The following is a 22,622-nucleotide window of genomic DNA, read 5'->3' on the forward strand; positions in this document are numbered from 1 at the left end:
AATAAAGATTTGCCATAACATTTGTTCTCTAGATTCTGGATGGTAGCATTCACTTTTCTACAAACATGGTAGCTATTTGCATGAGTTGTATTTCTGCAGGAGGGAGTTTGATCGGTTGTTTTTCTTTGACATGATCATTATGCATGACTATAAATATATCACAGGGGTTCAACAGCTCCACAAATTTATGGCCTATCTTTAGCAATATCAGATTAATGAAGGTCACACTCTTGGCATCCAGCTGATAAAGGTGACCGTGTTCTGCATGCCCCTCATTGTTTATCTGACACAGCTGTTTACTTTCAGTAGCACATGTGAATAGGACTGACCTGAAAAACCAGGGGCAGCCACTACCAAAATTAGACCGCTACCTGGTAAACAATAAACAGAATGCAATGCTTAACCCCTTAAGGACCCAGGGCATATGGGTACGCCCTGGTGCTTAAATGGGCACTGTCATGATATAAAAAAATTGATATGTTGTAGTACTTAAGTACTACAATATATCTCTAATATACTTTAATTAAAAAAAGTGATTTTAAACCAGTTTAAAATCACTTTTTAATTCGGCCACTAGGGGTCGCCCTCCTAGTGGCCGAATGCATTCGGCAGTGACGTCGCTACAGAATTTCGACTCATTTAAGCCTGGCAATGAGTCGAAATTCAGTCACTGCGGCGCTCGCTCCCGCCTGTCAATCAGACAGGCAAGAGCGAGCACACTGATAGCTGGGGCTGCGCGCATTGGCCAGCTCCACTGGCCTAACCCGGATGACCCAGAAAAAAAGGGGGGATCAGGAGTGTCTAAGACACCCACGATCCCCCTGAAGGGATAGGAGTGGGGTGGCTGGAGTGCAACCCCTCCTATCCCTGCTATTGGTCAGTCAGAAGCGACCGACCAATAGCAGACCAGGGGTGGGGTTAAGGTTCGGTTCCCCCGTTCTGCCCACCCACAGTAGTGCGGGCAGAACGGAGGAACTGTCGATGACCGGCGCCTGAGGTCCACTTACCATCGGCAGAGGCGACGATCAGTGGCAACGATCGGCCTCGGCGGGCAGAGATGACGTGCGGCTGGCTCCCTGGTGCGGCGTGCTGTAGACTACGGAAGCCAGTGAGTTGCCTAGCAACATCTGGAGGACTACAGTTTGAAGACCACTATACAATGGTCTCTAAACTGTAACCCTCCAGATGTTGCAAAACTACAACTCTCAGCATGCCGAGACAGCTGTTTGCTGTCTGTGCATGCTGGGATTTGTAGTTTTGCAACATCTGGTGGGCCACAGTTTGGAGATCACTATGCAGTGGTTTCTAAACCATGGCCCTCTAAATCTTGCAAAGCTACAACTCCCAACATGCATGAACAGCAAACGGCTTTCTCGCCATGCTGGGAGTTGTAGTAGTTGCGTACCTCCAGCTGTTGCATAATTAAATCTCCCAGCATGCCCTTCGGCGATCAGTACATGCTGAGAGTTATAGTTTTGCAACAGCTGGAGGCAAACTGGTTGGAAAATACAGAGTTAGATAACAGAACTTAACGGAAGGTTTCCCAACCAGTGTGCCTCCAGCTGTTGCAAAAGTAAAACTCCCAGCATGCACGGTCTGTCAGTACATGCTGGGAGTTGTACTTTTGAAACAGCTAGAGGTTTGCCCCCCATGTTAATGTACAGGGTACATTCACACGGGCGGGTTTACAGTGAGTTTCCTGCTTCAAGTTTGAGCTGCAGCAAATTTTCTGCCGCAGCGCAAACTCCTAGCGGGAAACTCACCGTAAACCCCCGCCCATGTGAATGTACCCTAAAAACACTACACTAACACAAAATAAAGAGTAAAACACTACATATACACCCCTTACACTGTCTCCCCCGCCCCCCCCCCCCCCCCAATAAAAATGAAAAACGTATCGTACGGCAGTGTTTCCAAAACGGAGCCTCCAGCTGTGGCAAAACAACAACTCCCAGCATTTCCGGACAGCCACTGACTGTCCAGGCATGCTGGGAGTTTAGCAACAGCTGGAGGCACCCTGTTTGGGAATCAGTGGCATAGAATACCCCTATGTCCACCCCTATGCAATCCCTAATTTAGTCCTCAAATGCTATGGTGCTCTCTCACTTTGGAGCCCTGTCATATTTCAAGGAAACAGTTTAGGGCCACATATGGGGTATTTCCGTACTCGGGAGAAATTGCGTTACAAATTTTTGGGGGCTTTTTCTCCTTTTACCCCTTAAGAAAAGGAAAAGTTGTGGTCTAAACCAGCCAGTTAGTGTAAATTTTTTTCTTTTTTTACACTAACATGCTGGTGTTGCCCCATAATTTTTATTTTCACTAGAGGTAAAAGGGGGAAAAAAGACCCCCAAAATTTGTAACACAATTTCTGGGCATAAAATGCTCTGCGGGAGCACAACAAGGCTCAGGAGTGAGAGTGCACTATGTAGAGGCCTAAATTATTGATTTGCACCAGGGTGGCTGATTTTACAGCGGTTCTGACATAAGCGCAAAAAAATAAATACCCACGTTTGACCCCATTTTGGAAACTACCCCCCTACGGAACGTGACAAGCGGTATAGTAAGCCTTAACACCCCACAGGTGTTTGACAAATTTTCGTTTAAAGTTGGATGGGGAAAAAGAGAATTTTTTTATTTTTTATTTTTTTATTTTTTTAAACTAAAATGCTGGTGTTCCCCTAAAATTTTCTTTTTCACAAGGGAAAATAGGAAAAAACAAAACATTTGTAACCCCATTTCTTCTGAGTAAGAACTTACCCTATATGTGGATATAAAGGGCTCTGCGGGCGAACTAAAATGCTCGGAAGAGAGGGAGCGCCATTGGGCTTTTGGCGAGAATTTGTCTGGAATTGAAGGTCACGTGTTTTTACAAAGCCCCCATAGTGCCAGAACAATGGGACCCCCCCCCTCCACATGTGACCCCATTTTGGAAACTACACCCCTCACGGAATGTAATAAGGGGTACAGTGAGCATTTACGCCCCACAGGTGTCTGACAGATTTATGGTACAATGGTCCATGAAAATGAAAAATGTAATTTTTCAGTTGCTCAGCCCACTGTTCCAAAGACCTGTCAAATGCCAGTGGGGTGTAAATGCTCACTGCACCGCTTATTAAATTCTGTGAGGGGTGTAGTTTCCAAAATGGGGTCACATGTGGGGGGTCCATTGTTTCGGCACCACAGGTGACTTCTATTCCTACCAAATTCTCTCTCCAAAAGATCAATGGCGCTCCTTCCCTCCTGAACATTGTACTGCGCCAGCAGAGCACTTGATGTCCACAGAAATGGGGTTAAAAATTTTGGGGGGCATTTTCCCCTTTTACCCCTTGTAAAAATGTAAAATTTGGGGAAAAAACAGCATTTTTGTGAAATGTATTTATTTTTTTTCATTTAACGAAAAGTCGTCAAACGCCTGTGGGGTGTTAAGGCTCACTGGACCCCTTGTTACATTCCCTGAGGGGTGTAGTTTCCAAAATAGTATGCCATGTGTTTATTTTATTATAATTTTTTTCTAATATATATATATATATATATTTTGCTTTGCTGTCCTGGCACCATAGGGGCTTCCTAAATGTGACATGCCCCCCAAAAACAATTTCAGAAAAACTCACTCTCCAAAATCCCATTGTCGTTCCTTCCCTTCTGAGCCCTCTAGTGCACCCACAGAGCACTTTACATACACATATGAGATATTTCCTTACTCTGGAGAAATTGGGTTGCACATTTTAGGAAGGTTTCTCTCCTTTTTACCCCTTGTAAAAATTAAAAAATTGGGTCTACAAGAATATGCGAGTGTAAAAAATGAAGATTTAGAATTTTCTCCTTCACTTTGCTGCTATTCTTGTGAAACACCTAAAGGGTTAACACTAGAGATGAGCGAACTTACAGTAAATTTGATTCGTCACAAACTTCTCGGCTCGGCTGTTGCTGACTTTTCCTGCATAAATTAGTTCAGCTTTCCTGTGCTCCGGTGGGCTGGAAAAGGTGGATACAGTCCTAGGAAAGAGTCTCCTAGGACCTGAAAGCTGAACTAATTTATGCAGGATAAGTCATCAACTGCCGAGCTGAGAAGTTCGTGACGAATCGAATTTACTGTAAGTTCGCTCATCTGTAAAAACCATGTCAACTTTATGATGCAATTATAAAGTAGACATATTGTATATGTGAATCATATAATTTGAGATGTCCATTTTCCTTATAAGCAGAGTGTTTCAAAGTTAAAAAAATACAAAATTTTCAAATTTTTCATCAAATTTTGGAATTTTTCACCAAGAAATAATGCAAGTATTGACTAAATTTTACCACTTACATAAAGTAGAATATTTAACGAAAAAAACATTCTAAGAATCAGAATGGAAAGTTAAAGCATCCTAGAGTTATTAATGCTTAAAGGGTGAAAATGGGCTGGGTCCTTAAGGGGTTAATTGAGCCGCCATATCCCCTACATTCAGCTGATCTCCAGGACCCCAACTAATCTGATATTAATGGCCTATCCTAAGGATCCATCAAGCCATCACTTTTATATAGCTGGAAAATCCCTTTAATAGCTTGCCCTCCCAAGAGGGATTTAGTAATGGAAGGTTATCACAGTGTGCAAAATTAATTTAAAACTGGTTGTTTTCTTACTGTATCTGTTGTTACTAACTTGAGAAATGTGGATGTTCAGGATTTCTGGTGATAAGTGTGGGGTTTTTGGTTTTATATCAGTGAGGCTGGACTCTTCATCTCAAGTGTTTAGAGCTAAAACCAGAGTTGGATTCAGAGGTGGATTCTATTTGGAATAAAAACAAAACTATAGGTGTGATTCTGGCCTAAATAATCACTGTATAATGCACAGTTATGTGACTTACCTGTAAATAAACATTTGGTGCATTTATAATGTGTGAACTGCAAGACAGATCACAAAATTGTTGCATAAGCACCCAACTTGAACAAAAATTATGCTATTTTATGTTTGCTGAGTGAGCCCTGCTTGCTTTAGAGGGGGCGTGGGATTTTTTTTTTTAAAGCACCCATGCACCAAATTAACTACAATTTTGTAGCCGCTAGCAGGTGAAAATTCTAGTAGAAATCTCCATTAAAGGACATCTGTAGCGTGATTAACACTTATTCCCTATCCACAGGATAGGGGATAAGTGTTTGATCGTGGGGGGTCCGACCGCTGGGACCCCCTGTGATCTCCTGTACGGGGCCGCGGCTGTCCCGTGCAGGGGGCGTGCCGGCCGCAGCATGACGTTGCATCCGGCACGCCTCCTCCATACATCTCTATGGGAGAGGCGGGGAGGCAGCGTTCGTGCCTCCCCGTCTCCCCCATAGAACTGTATGGGGACGGGGAGGAGACGGGGCGTCACCGTCGACCTCTAGGTCGACGCTATGCGCCTTAGCGCCCCATTAGCTTAGCTATGGCGGCGCCCCATTAGCTCGGGGTCCCAGCTGTCGGACCCCCCCACAATCAAACACTTATCCCCTATCCTGTGGATAGGGGATAAGTGTCATACCACTGCAGTTGTCCTTTAACTCATAGCTACTGTTTAACTTTTTAGAAGCTGAAAGTTTATCCTGATTATTTATAACTATATCACATGTGCATTGCATAATACAGTAAACAAGACAGCTTTTACTTTTAGCCTTTAATCACATAATGATCAGTGCATTTTATTTATTTTTTTGGCATAGAATATATTGGTTGAAACCCCAACTAAACATGTCAATAGCTGTCATGGCCCCCATGTCAACTAAAGCCTTGATGCTTATGGCAAGTTATTTTCCCAGTTGGACCAGGCTAGTATTAATGAGCAGAGATCCTAGGAGGGAAATGTTTTTAAAAATAAAAAATGTTAATAATTTACTAAATTGCCTTCATTAAACCATTATTCTTACAGACATATAATCCAAAACCTCTTTAAATATGTCTAATAAGATATGCATGGCTGAAAACTAAATGTCAGATAACCTAGTTGTTGGTAAATGCATCCTAATCGCATGGAATATTTTTGTGGCAAGCGAATATGACCAGACATTTTTGGCTTTTCAGCAGTGATATAATCATGTGTTCTCTTCCCATGTTCTTGTAAATAATTGTTCTGCCTTGTACTGAATATAGAATGTGTGCCCTGCCCGGTAAAATTATTAGAATGTGTGCCCTGCCCGGGCATATTTGTGTATCCTCCATGAGTTGTTACTATCTGATAAGATATGTCATCACTTTATGGTCAGTGATGAAGCACTGGCCACTGTCTGTGAATGGAGCTGTGCTGCCGTTCCCCTGCCAAACTGGTTTTCAGTACTATGCAGGGAAAAAAGCCGCATAAACTTGTGCTGAAAATACTGTCCATTTTGTCAAAGGTATTGATAGTGGATAAGTGTCAAGTCACTCTGTACATTACAATTCCTATAAACCAGTATAATCAGATCCTCTAAAGCACTGGATTTTACAAATTTCTCCCTGAGGCAATGTGTCTGCACACCAGATATCTTATGCTGTTATTCTTTAGCCCACATCAGGCTTCCCGCGTGTTTTGTACCGTATATATTTTACGAAATGCTGACAAGCATTACAGCCTCAATTACTTTTTCTGACCAATACCTTTTTAAGGGCAGGGTCACACAGGGCACATCCACAGCGTATTTCACTCTGCAGATGCGCCGAAGGCAGTCAGAGAGGCACTGTAGAGGGAGCACTTTGTGTCCGCTTTTAGTTGCGGAGCTGGGAGCTCGCTCTGCAGACCCTCTCCGACTGCTGTTGGCATATTTTTTGCTGAAAACGCTCCCCTCGGCTTATACTCACGTGAAAAAAAAAATTGGTAGTAAAATCAGTTCAGGCATGCCGTGGGGTGTGGGGCCATGAATCTTCATTGGGAGGCCCCCTTCTACCCTCCGGGCCAGCTCCAACTCATCCAGGGTATGGATGCTGCGGGGACTGTCCGCGTACCGACGGGGAGGGTTAGCCGGTCCGGGCCATCCACCTTCACTGGGAGGCCCTCTTCTCCGCTCCGAGCCAGACCTGCACTAGTGACGCTGGGGTAGGGGCACTGCGGTGCATTGACGCCAATGCGCAGTGAGGGCTGTGCACAGCTGTCGCCCGTGTGCAGGGACTTGTTCCTTTCTCGGCTGCTAGGCAACAGGAAAAGACCCGCTGCCGCTACAACTGGGGAGGTGAATACACTATAAGAGAGGGGGATGATGACTGGGGGGGGGGGGGGCTGGGGGGTTTGTTTGTGGCAGTGGATGTTGACAGGGGAGAGAGATGATGAAAGGGGGGTTTATACTTAAGCCAATGTTTTTTCTCAGGTTTTTGGAGTGAAATTAGGGGCCTTGGCTTTATATTCGGGTCAACTTATACTAGAGTATATACGGTATTTGTCGATAATTTCATTGATTTTAATTGGAAAAAAATAACGCAAAAATGACAAGGGTTTAACTGATCTTACTTGAGAAAATATATAAAATGGTCCTATTAAAACAGTTTCTAGGATTTTTTTTACGCTGATTGCTGTACAGGATCATTAACATTTTATTTTAATAGTTCAGACGGCTACCCACGGCAATATGAAATGTTAATATATTTTAGCTTCCGTGCTTTTTTTTTTTTTATGCAATAGGAAAAGGGGGACCCTTCTTTTTATTGGGGGAGGGGCTTATTTACATTTTAATATACACGGGGGGGGGGGTGGGGGGGTTGGTTGGTTGGTTATGTGCAGACTGCGCAGATCGTTGCATCCTAGTGTATAGCAGCGTGCACACTGCTATCTATACACATATGTGTATGTGCAGAGCATTGCACCCTAGTCTTTTCTACAGATACCAGGGTGCAATGCTCTGCACATACCCCCATGTGTATAGCAGTATGTGCAGAGCATTGCAACCTGTTATCTGTAGTAAATACACTAGGCTGTAAAACTCTGCACATACTTCCGTGTGTATGTAGTACGCACACACTGATATACACATGGTGGGGCATGTTAGGAGCATTGCATCCTAGTGTCTGTAGAAGACACTAGGGTGCAATGCTCTGCAGATACCCCCCCCCCCCCCCCACATGTGTATGACAATGTGAAAGGCTATGCAGCAGTTACTGTGGCAGCATAAGCCCTCAGCAGGGTGCATTATACAGCAGGCAATTTGCCTACCAGCAGCAATAGTATGTGAGAGGTACTCCAGCGCTGAGGCTCCATAAAATGGAAGCACCACATAGTGTGTCCACAGGCGGCAGGGGAGGAGAGGAGAGCACCAGCACGTAATTGGTGAGCAGTGGGTCAGCGGAGGGTGGGACCGAAAGTCGGGGTTCGTCACTCAGACTTCACTTACAGAGGGTGCTGGATTTGTGGGATCCGCAGGCATAGTGCCTGACCTCCCGCCCACAGCAGCCTCATGACCACCGGTGCTCACATGTCCCCTTTCCAACAAATCGGCCGATTAGACATCCCTTTGAAATGACAGAAAGCAGAAATCCTGGAAAATACAAGAAAATAATACAGAAGGTATAATGGGAATTTCAGTATGATAAACCTGTGATACCAGTTTGAACTTATTGTACTAAGAAGTAACTTTCAAAAAATTTTAAATGCAACGTTAACACTTACTTTGCTTCTTACCTGTAGGAAGATATGGATGTTAGGCTTTCTATCCAGGAAGCATTGTCAATGATGGTTGGGGCTTACACTAACTTGGAAGGTGCTCAGCTGACCCTCATGGAAGCTCTTGTTGGGTCATACTTAGTAAAGGTAAAAAGTGAAATGAAACTGCTTAGAGAAATCTATATAATGAGTCTTGAGAGCCATGTGTGAGACAATTCTTTGAGTTGTTAACTGCTTTGCTTGCCACAGGCCAGACCTCTTTGAGCAAACTAAAAATCTTTTTACTATCCCTAAAGATTAAGGCTAATGCTATTGCTGTTCAGCTCTGGCTAGGTTTGGGCTTGATACCAGTTCTGTAGAGGTTTTGGGTTGATATCACTTTAAAGGGAACCTGTCATGAGATTTTACCTTATATGTTTGGCAACACATTATATATGGTAAAATCTTCTGCCAACAGGAGACTCTTCTGCCACAGGGATGGTGAAGATATGAAGTTAGGAAGTCCCACCTGCCGCCGGGCCCGTAAGTAGTCTTCTGGGCGGGGAGCTTTACTTACCTAGTCCTGTCTGCTGTGCTGTAATCACACCCCCTCCTCGTGATTGACAGCCTGGGCACGGCTGTGTCGTCGCTCTTTCATTTGTTTAGGAAGCAAAACGTTGCCGTGGGCTGTCAATTATGGGAGGAGGAAGGGTGATTATAGCCGGAGAAGACGGAACTAGGTTAGTATAGCTCCCCGCACAGGGGAATACTTGCAGGGCCAGCGGGGGGAATTACTTACTTCATTTCCTCACCATCCCTGCAGGCAGGAATGTCCCCAGGGATGGTGAGGAAGAAGAATTTACACTATATAACACGTTCCCATGCATTATATATGGTAAAAGCTCGTGACCAGCTTTGCTTTAAATGCAATATGTCACTATTTTTTAGCCCCACAAACTGATTTCATGGCTGAATAGGTGAAACTATGCTGATTCCGAAGGTGTAAGTTTTCTCTCAGTACTCACTGGTATTCCCCTGCAGCCAGTTCACAAAGGGTCAGTACACTGAAGTGCTTTGCTCTGGATACCCAATTACCTTACAGCATACTGACACTTGCAGGCTGACTTCAGGGAAATGCCAATGTGTTTTGAAATAGAATTTCCTTTAAAACTCAGCAGAATTTTTTACTCCTCATTATTTCACTGTGATGCAAGTATTTATTAAAAGGCTCCAGTCAGTCCTGGGATATAATTTCTTTTAAGAGTGAATTTATTTATTAAATGTATTTTTATTTTTTAAATTATGTCAAGTTCTGGAATTTGCTTTGAAACTCAAGTGTTCCAGTCATAGCTGGTGTGGTGTCTCTCCTGTGGACTGCAGTTATAAGGAAGCAGTGTAAACTGAATTTTTCTTTTTTGTTTGTCAAATATTAGAATGTTTGTGTAATATTTTACCACTGTAACTAGAACACAATTATTTGTTAGTTGTAGGTTTTGAATTATTTGGCGTTTTTGTGTTTTAGCCTGAAGTCCAGGTTCGACAAGTAGCAGTGAAATTTGCAAGCAACGTTTTTGCTCCCGACCACATACCTTCCAGATATTTGCTGTTGCTTTCAGCCGGAGATCCGTAAGAGTTCTATTTTTTTTGTAATATTTTGCATGCCAAAGAGTCACATATTTCAGCTAGTGGGGCACTGAGGCTAGATATTATGATTAGTATTTTATATTTAAAATTTTTTGTATTCATACAAGATGTTTATTATGTAACAAACAGTACAATAGGTATATAGGAGCTAAACAAGAAGTTCAGAGAGATGCATTACAAAGAGTCAAATAGCACGCTCCCATATGGAGAGCCTGTATCCATTCAACACAATAAACACAATTTTAAGAAAAAAACTGGAACAAAGATCCAGACAATACGCAGAGAGTTAAGGTGGAAAGGATCAGTGGAAGAAAAGAAAGTGCTAAGGCGAAAGAACTAAAGGAGGAGAAGGAGTCCGGTGCATAAGAGACCAGAGGTCAAGTAGCAGAAAAGTAGATCACTGAGGAGGAGAGGAGCTAGAAGAAAGGCCAAACTGCAAAAAGCGGGGAGAGGCGGCAAAGTCCATCCAGAGACGCCAGCGCTGAATAAACTGCTCCGAGGAGGCGTGAAGGTCAGCTAGACATTCCTCCAAACCTTGTACATACAAGACTTCACGGAGCCAATCAATGGTTGTAGGGGGATGCAGATTTCCAACACCTCGATGTTACCCTTTGAGCCGCCACCAGCTGCCAGTGAGGCTCTTCTTCAGGGTCTCCGGGGAGCCAGGCAACATGAAAAGGAGAGTCTGTGGAGTATCAACTAGTTGAGTACCAGTTATATCAGCAATTAAGGCCCAGACAGAAGACCAATAGTCAGCTAACAAGGATCAGGATAACCAGACATGAGTAAGCATTCCCCTATTTCGACCACACCTCCAGCAAACATCAGGGACTGAGGGGTAGAAACGATGGAGCAGGGCCGGAACCCTGTACCACAGAGAGAGCAATTTGTAATTCTTTTCCTGAAGAGCTACTGCTCTAGAGGCTTTGTGACAAAGCAACAAGGAAGTCTCCCATTCCAGAGTGCTGGGGGTGTAGGGGAGTTCCCTAACCCAACCCTGCTGAAAGGACAACAAGACCCGTGAGTCACGATTATGAAGCATAGCCTACAGTAGCAATATCACATGGGTTTGCCCATCAGTACTTAGGGAGGTTTCGGCTTTTGAAAAACTATGACTATGTAGTTCAGCCAAAACCCTCCATGTGTCATAGAAATGCCGTTATTGAAGGTATTGAAACCTATGTAATGAGGAGGGCAGGACAGATCCCAAAATGTCTCATAGTCTTCAGGGAGGAGGACCCGAGTTATAGGTAGGGGGAAGCCAATGGGACAGTGAGAAAACCTGCTGGAGAGAACCTTGGAGCAAAGTCCAGATTTCCCATCAGGGGGGACAGGGGACCCAGGGGTCAAAACACTCACTTTGGTGAGGTGATGTAGGCAGGAATAGAGCAAGACCCTGGAAATTTAAGGGAGAGCGCTTTTGGGAGCCCCAGTCCAATAAGCCGGACAGATCCATTGGAGGGAGGTGAGAGGGAACGGGGACAGTTCGGATTCCAGGCGCACCCACAATTTAGTAGATGCTAAATGGAACCTGTCGAAAATATGGGCAGCAAGGGAGGCCAGGTAGTAGGTGGAGGAATCAGGGAAGAATAGACCACCATCTGTTTTAGGATGAGCTAGAGTGTCTTTTAGAGAGCCGGTGTCTGCCACCAGACCACACAAACTTAGTTAAGAGTTCAGTCAAGGTTCGAAAGAAGGCCCGAGATAGCATCACTAGCAACGTCTGAAACAGAGTAGTCGCGGAAGCAAATTCATTTTCAGGATATTAATACGGCCTATCCATGAAAACTCTTTACGATCCCATTTAGTGAGATCCCCCTTAAACTGGGCAAGTAACTGGGTGAGATTCAGATCAACAATGCGGGAGAGGTCTCTAGGAATAAGGACACCCAGGTAGCGGAAGGAGGAGGGATGGCATGAGAAGGGAAAGAGCCTGTGGGTCAGGGAAGAGTCGAGGGAGACATTCATCGCAACACTTTTAGAAAGATGTATTTTATAGTTGCTTAAAGCACCGAAGTCTTCTATCACAGACAGTAGTGTAGGAAGGGAAGTTTCAGGGGAGGAGATATAGAGGAGGAGATCATCCGCAAAGGCGGAACACTTCAAGTGGAGATCTCGTACCGTTATGCCCCAGATATCACCGTTAAGGCGAATAGCCTGCAGCAGGTGTTCCATGACCAGAACATTGAGTAAGGATGGATAATGGGGCTTAGAGGGAGCCATTGATCCAGATTCTAGCGGAGGGATTGTGGTACAGGTCAAGGATACGATGAAGGGCCAGAGGACCAAAGCCCAAATGCTCCAACACACCCCTCATTAAATCTCAGCCCACACGGTCAAAAGCTTTTTCAGCATCAAGGGACAAGACCATACGTGGGAGCTTGGCCACTTGGGTGTAGTGAATAAAGGAGAAGGTTTTCAGAATATTGTCACAGGATTCCCTAGAAGGGACAAAACCCACTTGGTCTAGGTGGACCAGGGACTCCAGGAGAGGGGCCAGGTGCATCGCAATCAGCTTTGCATAAAGCTTGGCATCCACATTTAGGAGGGAAATGGGATGATAGCTTTGGCAAAGGTTGGGATTCTTGCCCTCCTTAGGGATCACTGTAATGAAAGCTGTTAGAAAGTAGTCAGGTAAGCAGGAAGTTGGGGAGATATCATTAAAGGCGGCTAAAAGGAAAGTGGATAGATCCCCTTGGAGTGTTTTTATAAAACTGACCATCTGGTCCTGGGGATTTACCTGAGGGAGAGGAGGAGATGGCAAAGTCCAGTTCCCCCACTGTGAAGGGCCGTTCTAAGTCTGCGAGAGTGATGGCCAACTGGGGGAGCAGGGCGGTGTGTTGTAAGTAGGAAAGGATAGCTTGCGAGGAGGGGGATTCCTCCTACACCTGCAAGATCATATAGGCCTGAATAGTACGAATGGAAGGTGCTAAGTATATTAGAAGTAAGATGTTCTAAACGGCCTGAGGGATCTTTGATCCATGAGACAAAAAGGCGGCTCGTTTGTCTCTCAAAGCTTTCGCCAACATTCTGCCGGCTTTATTACCCTATTTATAATGGGAAACAGAACATAACTGTTGAAATCTATTGTATTTCTTGTCAATAAGGATTTGGATTTCCTTCCACACTCTGAGGAGGTCCCGAAGGTCATCCTCAGCGAGCGTCCGCCTATGCCATGTTTCAAGGGAGTGCAGTTGGGTCATAAGGGCAGAAAGCTTATGGGAAGCTTCAATCTTGCGTCTGGCACCATGTTGGATCAGAATCCCTTGTAGGACACTCTTAAGTGCCTCCCACTGGATCTGTGGCAGCGTGGAGTCAGAGGCATGTGTGGACCAAAAAGTGGCAATCGCAGATTTAAGATCAACCAAACAGAGGGGATCCAGCAAAAGTGTCTCATTCAAACACAAAGTGAATTCCCTCCAAAGGAGTGCAGGGAGTTGGAGCGTACAGAAGACTGGGGCATGATCCGAATGAGCTATCCGATCAATGGTTCCGGACATGAGAGATGGGAGGAATTGATGGGAGATAAGGATATAGTCGAGTCTAGAGTACACTCCTCTCGCATGGGAGAAAAAAGTATAGTCATGATCAGTGGGGTGCACCAGGCAACACACAACTGGTGTAGGTGCATGGACCTCCGAATACCATTTAACGCTGCAAAGGAAAGTGCACTAGAGCCCGGCGAGGGGGTTGAGGGCGGCATTAAGGTCACCACAAACAATCAGCGTACCTTGCAAAAATGCATTAAGGTCCTGTGCTTAGCCCCGCCCACTTGCAGAGCAGCACGCCATTGTACCTGGCCCTCCTCCTATCCTCCGGCCAGTCTTCTTACAGCGCGCGCTCCGTCCACCTATCTCCTGGGAGCGCGCGCGAGTTGGGGGCTGAGCTTCGGATTCACCCTATGAGTCCGATTCCGCTCCGGAATGGGTCTCCTCCCTCTCCCAGTCATCTCTGATTTGGCCAGGGTTTCCCGGGAGGTTGTGTCCGCGTTGGGGCGGTCCTCCTCGCGCTATTCCGTTAGGATGCTTTGGTTCGGGGGGTCGTTTCTCGGGGTTATCGCATAGAGTTCGGTTCTATGCCCCGGGATCGCTTTTTTCGGTCCCGCCCTCCTCTGTCCCCGGCTCTGGCGGCAGCTTTTCAGGTGGCTCTCCGCACTCTCCTTTCCCAGGGCGTGATTGTTCCGGTCCCTCCTCAGGACCGCTTCTCAGGGTTCTACTCTAATCTCTTCGTGGTCCCCAGGAAGGATGGCACGGTTCGCCCGATCCTCGACCTAAAACTCCTCAACCAACACGTGCGCCTCAGGCACTTTCGGATGGAGTCTCTGAGATCTGTTGTCGCCTCTAAGGATCAGGGGAAGTTCCTCTCCTCCGTGGACATCCGGGATGCTTGTTACACATCCCTATCTTTCCGGCCTACCAGCACTTCCTCAGGTTCGCTGTTCCCGAGGTTAATTTCCAATTTGTCGCCCTGCCCTTCGGACTGGCGACCGCGCCCCTGGTCTTTACCAAAATGCTGGCAGCGGTGGTGGCTCTTCTCCACTCTCGACGCAGATCGGTTCTTCCATACCTGGACGACCTGCTCATCAAGGCGCCCTCTCTGGAGCAGAATCGGGCCAGCCTCAGCATCACCCTCCAGACCCTCTCCAGTTTCGGTTGGATTATCAACCAGGAGGAATCCAATCTGTCCCAGTCCCTGGTTTTTCTGGGGCTCCACTCCCTGCCGGAGGACAAACTCCGGGAGCTCCTGTCGGGAGTTTGCTCCCTGCGGGTGCCGGGCTCATTTCCCATCCGCACCTGCATGTCCGTGTTAGGGAAGATGGTGGCCGCCATGGAGGTGGTTCCCTTTGCTCTATTCCGCTGCTGTCCTCTCCAGTGGGCCATCCTGTCCCAGTGGGACAAGTCTCTCTTGTCTATCCACCGCAGGATCCGGCTCTCTCCCCAGGTGCGCCTCTCCCTCCTTTGGCTTCGGCTGGGGAGGGGTCTTCCGGGACCGGATGGTCCAGGTTCGTTGGACTGTGTCGGAGTCCACTCTCTCAATCAATGTTCTGGAGCTTCCAGCGATCCTCCTGTGTCTTCGGCACTGGAGCCGCCTCCTCCGGGGCCTCCCTGTCCGGGTGCAGACGGACAACGCCGTGGCGTACATCAATCGCCAGTGGGGCACCCGCAGCTCGGCGGCCATGAGGGAGGTCACGAAGATCCTCAGGTGGGCGGAACTTCAGGTTCCGGCCCTCTCGGCCGTGCACATTCACGGAATCGAAAACTGGGAGATCGACTTCCTAAGTCGCACCTCCGCGGATCCGGGTGAATGGTCTCTCCACCCGGAGGTCTTCGATCAGATCTGCCGTCGGTGGGGAACGCCGGTTGTGGACCTGTTCGCGTCACGTCAGAACAGGAAAGTTCCTCTCTTCGTGGCCAGGTCTCGGGATCCCCTGGCGTTCGCAGTAGATGCCCTGGTGGTCCCTTGGACCTCCTTCGCCCTTCCCTACCTCTTCCCACCTCTTCCACTTCTTCCCCGGGTTGTCTGAAAGCTCAAGGCGGAGGGGGTCTCGGCCATTCTCGTGGCTCCGGACTGGCCCCGTCGCGTGTGGTATGCAGACGTGGTCAGCCTCGTAGTCGACGTTCCCTTCCGTCTTCCGGACCGTCCCGACCTTCTCTCCCAAGGTCCCCTCTGCCTCCCCAATTCACTTCCGCTGCGTTTGACGGCGTGGCGGTTGAAACTGCGGTTTTGAGGGCTCGGGGGTTTTCTTCTTGTGTTAACCGGTCTATGCTCCGTGCCTGTAAGCCCTCGTCCGCCAGGATTTACCACCGCACCTGGCGGGCGTATTTCCTCTGGTGTGAGGCCAGTTCCCTTTCTCCCACTTCCTTCTCTCTGCCGAATCTCCTGTCCTTCTTACAGTCTGGACTGGAGACGTGCCTTTTTCTCTTAAAGGGCAGGTTTCGGCCCTGTCGGTCCTTTTCCAGCGCCCTCTGGCATCTGACCCTCATGTTCGCACCTTTTTACAGGGCGTGGCCCACAAGGCCCCTCCTCTTCGGTCCCCCACTGCACCTTGGGACCTTAATCTTGTTTTGGATGTCCTTCAGGGTGCTCCGTTTGAGCCTCTGGCTCAGGTTTCATTTGTTTCCTATCTTGGAAGGTGGCCTTTCTAGTCACGGTCGCATCCCTTCGCCGTGTCTCGGAATTGGCCGCCCTCACCTGACGCTCCCCCTTCCTGGTGGTTCAACAGGACAAGGTGGTTATGCGGCCGGTGCCCTCTTTCCAGCCTAAGGTGGTATCTCCCTTTCACCTGAACGAGGACATCATGTTGCCCTCTTTCTGTCAGTCCCCCTCCCATCCGAGAGAGCGTCGGCTTCATAAGCTGGACTTTGTCGGTCACCTCCTCCTTTCGGCGTAGTGACTCCCTGTTTGTGCTCCCCGAGGGGGGGGTGGGGGGGGGGCACAGGGGACTCCGTGCTTCAAAGTCCACGATCTCCCGGTGGATTAGTTCCGCCATTTGAGAGGCGTACTGCTGTAAGGGTCAGGTGCCTCCCTTCTGCGTGACGGCTCACTCCACCCGTGTGGTGGGGGCCTCCTGGGTGGTCTGTCACGGGGCCTCGGCCCTGCAGGTTTGCAAGGCTGCAACCTGGTCGTCCCTGCATACCTTTACCAAGTTTTACAGGGTGCATACTTTTGCGTCCTCCGATGCAGGCCTGGGCTGCAAGGTTTTGCAGGCGGTGGTTTGAGATTCCGCCTGAGCCTTTTTCTGTCAGGGTTGGTTTGCCCTCCCAGGGACTGCTTTAGGACGTCCCATGATCCTGTGTCCCCCAATGAAGCTCTCGAGAAAAGTAGAATTTTGGACTTACCGTTAATTCTCTTTCTCGGAGCTTCTATTGGTGGACACAGCACCCACCCTTTGTTTTGTTGCGGCCAGCTGGCTTCCGCCCTTCCGGGGCGGGGGTGTCCTCCCTTTTTGGTCGGTTTTCACTTTTTCTGGGTGTTGTGTTCGACTGTTTTTTCTGGGTTGGCTCTCCTTCTGCTTTGGAACTAAAACAGAGTTGCTCAGAGCCAGGAGGCGGGTATATCCTGCCGGGAGGAGCCAGCCTTCTTTTGTTTTTTGCCTAGTGTCAGCCTCCTAGTGGCAAGCAGCATATACCCATGGTCCTGTGTCCCCCAATAGAAGCTCCGAGAAAGAGAATTTACGGTAAGTCCAAAATTCTACTTATTGCTAGTATAGGGCCCGTACATAGCTTTTCTAAGAGAGAAATGATGTTTATTCACACACACAGGAAGGTGAGGAAACCAAAGGCTTCTTTACTAAATTAGTTAGAAGCAGTGTCGTTTAGTAACCTTTATTGTATTTTGCTACATTTTTACCATTTTTGAAGTTCATCGATACATTATATATACTGTTAATGTTTCTGTTTATTTGTAGGAGAGAGGAGGTTTATGGGGAAGCACAAAGAGCCCTGAGAACATTTTCTACAAACAGTGAAAAAGACAGAACTCCACTGAAGCTTCCTTCTTTTCCAGTAATGGTAGACCATATCATGGAGAAGGTAAAAAGTTATCCTGCATTACAGACAAATACTGTGGAATCTTTTAGAACTATTTTATAATAAACATTAATGGTAAGGTCACACAAGGCCGGTTTTCCTGCCATCAGTCATGAGTGGACACAGACACAGCAAGGAAGCTTACTCTACCATTGCTTTATAACTGCCCACGGCGCATTCGCAGCATGAAATACGCTGTGGATTCGCTGTGTCTGACCCTACCCTAATTTTACGTTTATGTAAACTAAATATATGTGTATATATTTATTCCCAGAATATATAGAGGGCAGCTCTGTTTCTGGAAGCTCCTCTTCCTGTACCAATCTCTGGCACAGAAAGTAGCTAGCTGCCGAGATACCCACTTGCATGCAAATGCAGATCTGATTTGAACTTTTACGCTGGCAGGTATCACTGTTTTGTGCATCTGTAGCTGAAACTGTGAGAAAGATATTCATGGCTTGAGCTTCTCGAGGGCATCAGCAGGTCTGTGTAGGAAATCCCCAGCATGCTCCCTTTTTTATTTATTTATTTATTTTTTTAAATAGCGTCAGTTGAAGTTCCCTTCACAGCTAGGTGACCAGGAGTGTGCTGGTTGGAGGTCCCAAAAGTCAGACCCCCCAGATCATCCATTTAGGAGATGGGAAATCACCTTTTAAAATGCTTATCCAGCTATTAAAAATGTATCCCTGATCTCTAGAATGGGGCCGGACTTTCCCGGCTGAATGCTTTGGCCCCTACTTTCCGAGACGTACTCATCTCGTCTGACAATCACCGGCCACAATGGTGTTTGGTCTCAGTCTGTGAATGGCTGAGCAAGCAGTCACTGCAGAAATTAGTACGTTTCAGAAGTTGGTAGCTTAACGGGGTACTCTGCCGGAAAACATCTTATCACCTATCCAAAGAATAGGGGATAAGATGTCTGATCACGGGACCCTCACTATCTCTGGGCAAGCAGCGGCTGAGTCCCGAACATGGAAGCTCGGGGCTTCAGTGTTCATGATGTCACTCCGATCCCACTCCATTAATGTCTATGGGAGGAGGCGTGACTGCTAGTATGTAGCAGTCACGCCTCCTCCCATAGACCTGAATGGAGGGGGTGTTGCGGCTATGGTTGCCAGTTATTCGGCACAGAGTGGTGTTTGCTCTGTGCACCAAATGACTGGGGTGCCGCAGCGGAGATCGGAGACTATTAGACATCATATCCCCTATCCTTAGGATAGGGGATAAGGTGATTTCCAGCTTAGTTCCCATTTAAGGGTTTACCAGGGATAGTCAGGCCCTGTCCTGTGCAAAGGGGATACATTTTTAATAACATTATAACCACTTTAAGTATTGTTATGTAAATACTGTTTTGACTCCTAGATAATGGCCCTCATTTACTTAGAAAATCGGGTTGTAAGTCTATCTTGCTTTCTTACCCGACTGCTTTTTTCCCCTGGTATTTATTATTATGTCGCATCCTGTTTGTCGCATGTGGGTTTTGTTGGTTTTGGTTTCAAACTCCTCTGAGCTGTCGGGAAAAAATCCACAACAATACAACAAATTTGGGTTGGAAACCTTTATAAATACGTGGGAAAGCTCAGAAATGTCGGGTAACTCCCCTTTTTCGGGTTTGGGAGAATCCACATCGGGTCCGTCGGGAAAAAATGTCGCATCGTGTCGCAGACTGGCGCACGATGTCTGCGACATGGCGCAGACAAAGATGCGACAAAAAAAACCCGACAAAAGAGGTCGGGTTTAGAATAGTAAATGAGGGCCAATGGTTTTTTTTTTTCCCCCACCCACCACAGAGGTTTACCAATTTACCTGTATACAAAGATCTGCAAATGAAAAACTGTAATAGCTGATTTTTTTATTAGATTTTTTTATACCACGCAGAAAAAATATTTTTGCCACTTTTACCTGTATGTGTATGGACATTTATATGGCTTAAAGAGAACTGTTCATTTCATCCTTTTTGTAGGCATCCAGCCGAATGAAAACACCTGTTAAATTTGTAACAACCACATCTGTCCTTCCTTTTAACCCTGCTGCATTTCTAGAGGTATAGTTTTGTGGCTAAATAAAGCAACACTCCTGTAATGACACAATGTGTAAGTCTCTCATTTTTATACTGGCTTTTTCTCTCTGCTTAGATAATCCTATATTTGAGAATGTGCCTGGCTCATAGTGCTGGAGTAGACCCAACCTGCCAGTCTTTAGCAGATATGCAAGACCAGGCACCAGCTCTGGGACGCTATGTTAGAAAGCTAATGTCTAATGACGTCACTTCACCAGACTCCAAAAACGGAGACATGAACCCTGTGGAGATGTACATAAGCCTTATTCAACAACTGTTGTCTGCATCTGGAGGTAACATTTTAGAATAATATCTTCATCAAGTGCTTGAGTAAAGACCCTTTTACATGGCAGATTATCAGGAAAATTAGTTTTTAGGAGCCAGTGATTGGCAGCTGATTTTATATTTTTTGTGTGGCCATTTCAATCATTATCAGCCTCATATCACTCTTTCTAAACATTAAGATTTAGCCAACAAGAGCAAGATATGTACTTGCCACCTGTTTCCCCCTCCCGCTAACAGCCATTCTAAAAGGTCTTTAACCCCTTAAGGACTCAGCCCATTTGGACCTTAAGGACATTTTATTTTTAAGTTTTTCATTTTTTCTTCCTCGCCTTCAAAAAATCATAATTCTTTTATATTTTCCTCCATAGACTAGTATGAGGGCTTGTTTTTTGCACGACAGGTTGTCCGTTGTAATGTCATCACTCACTTTACCATAAAATGTATGGCGCAACCAAAAAAATACTATTTGATAGGGGAAATTAAAAAGAAAACCGCAAATTTTGGAAGGTTTCCTTTTCACGCCGTACAATTTACAGTAAAAATGACGTGTTCTTTATTCTTTGGGTCAATACGATTAAAATGATACCCATGATAACATACTTTTCTATTACTGTTGCGCTGAAAAAAAAATCGCAAACTTTTTAACCAAATTAGTACGTTTAAAATCCCCCTATTTTGAAGACCTATAACTTTTTTTAATTTTTCTGTATAAGCGGCGGTATGAGGGCTCATTTTTTGCGCTGTGATTATTGATACCATATTTGCTTATCTAAAACTTTTAATACATTTTTTTAAAATCATTTTTTGGGGGGAATAAAATGTTATAAAAAAAGCAGCAAGTTTGGATTTTTTTTTTTTTTTTTTACGTTAACGCCGTTCACTGTACGGTATCATTAACATTATATGTTAATAGTTCAGATATTTACGCAGGCGGCGATACCTAATATGTATATACATTTTTTTATTTGTGTTTTTTTATTTTTATTTTTTACACTTTTTGGGGGTGAAATAGGGAAAATTGGACAATTTACGTTTTTATTAGGGGAGGGTTTTTTTCACTTTTTTTTACTTTTATTTTTACACTTGAATAGTCCCCATAGGAGACTATTTATAGAAATCATTCAATTGCTAATACTGTTCAGTGCTATGCATAGGACATAGCACTGATCAGTGTTATCGGTCATCTTCTGCTCTGGTCTGCTCGATCGCAGACCAGAGCAGAAGACCCACGGAGGCAGGTGTGGGGACCTCCGTCTGCCATTCTGGATGATCGTATCACTACGGCAGCGCTGCGGGCAATCCGATCATCCATTTTAGTGACCGCAATGCTCTGCAGATGCTGTGATCTGTATTGATCACGGCATCTGAGGGATTAATGGCGCACATCCGCGCAATCGCGGATGTCGGCCACTACCGGTGGGTCCCTGGCTGCTATCAGCAGCCGGGACCTGCCGTGCATGACCCGAGGATCGCTCCAATGCTCGCGGTTATGTATAGGACGTAAATGTACGTCCTGGTGCGTTAAGTACCAGCTCACCAGGACTTACATTTACATCCTGCGTTGTTACGGGGTTAACCAGGGCTGTATTTATTTCTCATGATGCTCTAAGTGATTCCAAAAGCTTTCTCATGCAGATCTGTCAAATATGCAGCAAAAACTGTATGTGTTACATGCAGATTTTGTTGCAGATGCACTATGGATCTTACCCCTAACCACAGAAAGTGGTGAAATCAATCACAATATAGCAACCCAATGATCATGCTGCGGCTTCAAATCTGCAGGCAAAATTCACAGTAGTTCTGACCCATGGGGATTCAACCAAATGCGGAAAATTGATTCCCCCTGACACAGCATGACAGTAACTACATCAAAAGTGTGTGTGTATGTGTGTATGTATATATTTATTTACACACAATCTACAAACAAATTCTCAGTAGAATTATTTTAAATTGCAGGCTTACAAGTTATGTATTGCCTCCTTGAGATAGTATCTGTATATCCGCAGAAGCTGGCTGCCTCTTTAGTTGAGAAAATAGACTGGATAAAGGTATGTACCAGAACATGACTTGAATTTAAAGAACCTATTACCTATTCCCTCCCATCCTGTCTCCTATATTTGCAGTTTGGACATATTCTTTTACGGACAGTTGTTACTGCTGTTAGTAATTGTCACTTCTGTATGTGTGTTCTCAGAGTCTGATGAGCGCTAACAAGGAGGAAATGCGAGAGCTGGCAGCTCAGCTGTTTGCTGTAGTTGTAGTTTCCTTACCTGGTTCTGAGTTACAGTCTTTAATTCAGGGCCTGATCAAGACTGCTAAGGATCTACATGTAAGTCTGGAGACTGTTGTTCATTTTTTTTAGTTAAGACTCCTGCTTTTGTAAAGTGCAATAATGCATCCATTTATATTAAGTGCTTGGTAGATGGGTATAAATGGGAATTTTTTTTCTTGACTTCTTTTATACACCTTTGGTGTTTAGAGGATGAAAAGCAATGTTATTGAGTAGAACATGGAGGGGAAAAGGATACTGGGTTAATAGGTTGGAAAGAA

General features: G+C 45.8%; 1 protein-coding gene across 1 annotated transcript in view; it reads left to right on the top strand.

Annotated features, from left to right (window-relative positions):
• The window catches only part of ECPAS (Ecm29 proteasome adaptor and scaffold), a 121,056-nt gene that overhangs the window by 31,800 nt on the left and 66,634 nt on the right, over positions 1 to 22,622 (top strand). The window contains exons 14-20 of the mRNA XM_056518777.1: positions 8,601 to 8,723; positions 10,078 to 10,181; positions 17,608 to 17,731; positions 19,692 to 19,772; positions 19,864 to 20,080; positions 22,029 to 22,120; positions 22,267 to 22,401. Coding sequence (XP_056374752.1) covers positions 8,601 to 8,723; positions 10,078 to 10,181; positions 17,608 to 17,731; positions 19,692 to 19,772; positions 19,864 to 20,080; positions 22,029 to 22,120; positions 22,267 to 22,401 — 876 coding nt within the window. The remainder of the gene's footprint in view (positions 1 to 8,600; positions 8,724 to 10,077; positions 10,182 to 17,607; positions 17,732 to 19,691; positions 19,773 to 19,863; positions 20,081 to 22,028; positions 22,121 to 22,266; positions 22,402 to 22,622) is intronic.

Source organism: Hyla sarda, chromosome 1, assembly GCF_029499605.1.
Source record: "Hyla sarda isolate aHylSar1 chromosome 1, aHylSar1.hap1, whole genome shotgun sequence".
In the NCBI taxonomy this organism is placed as follows: domain Eukaryota; kingdom Metazoa; phylum Chordata; class Amphibia; order Anura; family Hylidae; genus Hyla; species Hyla sarda.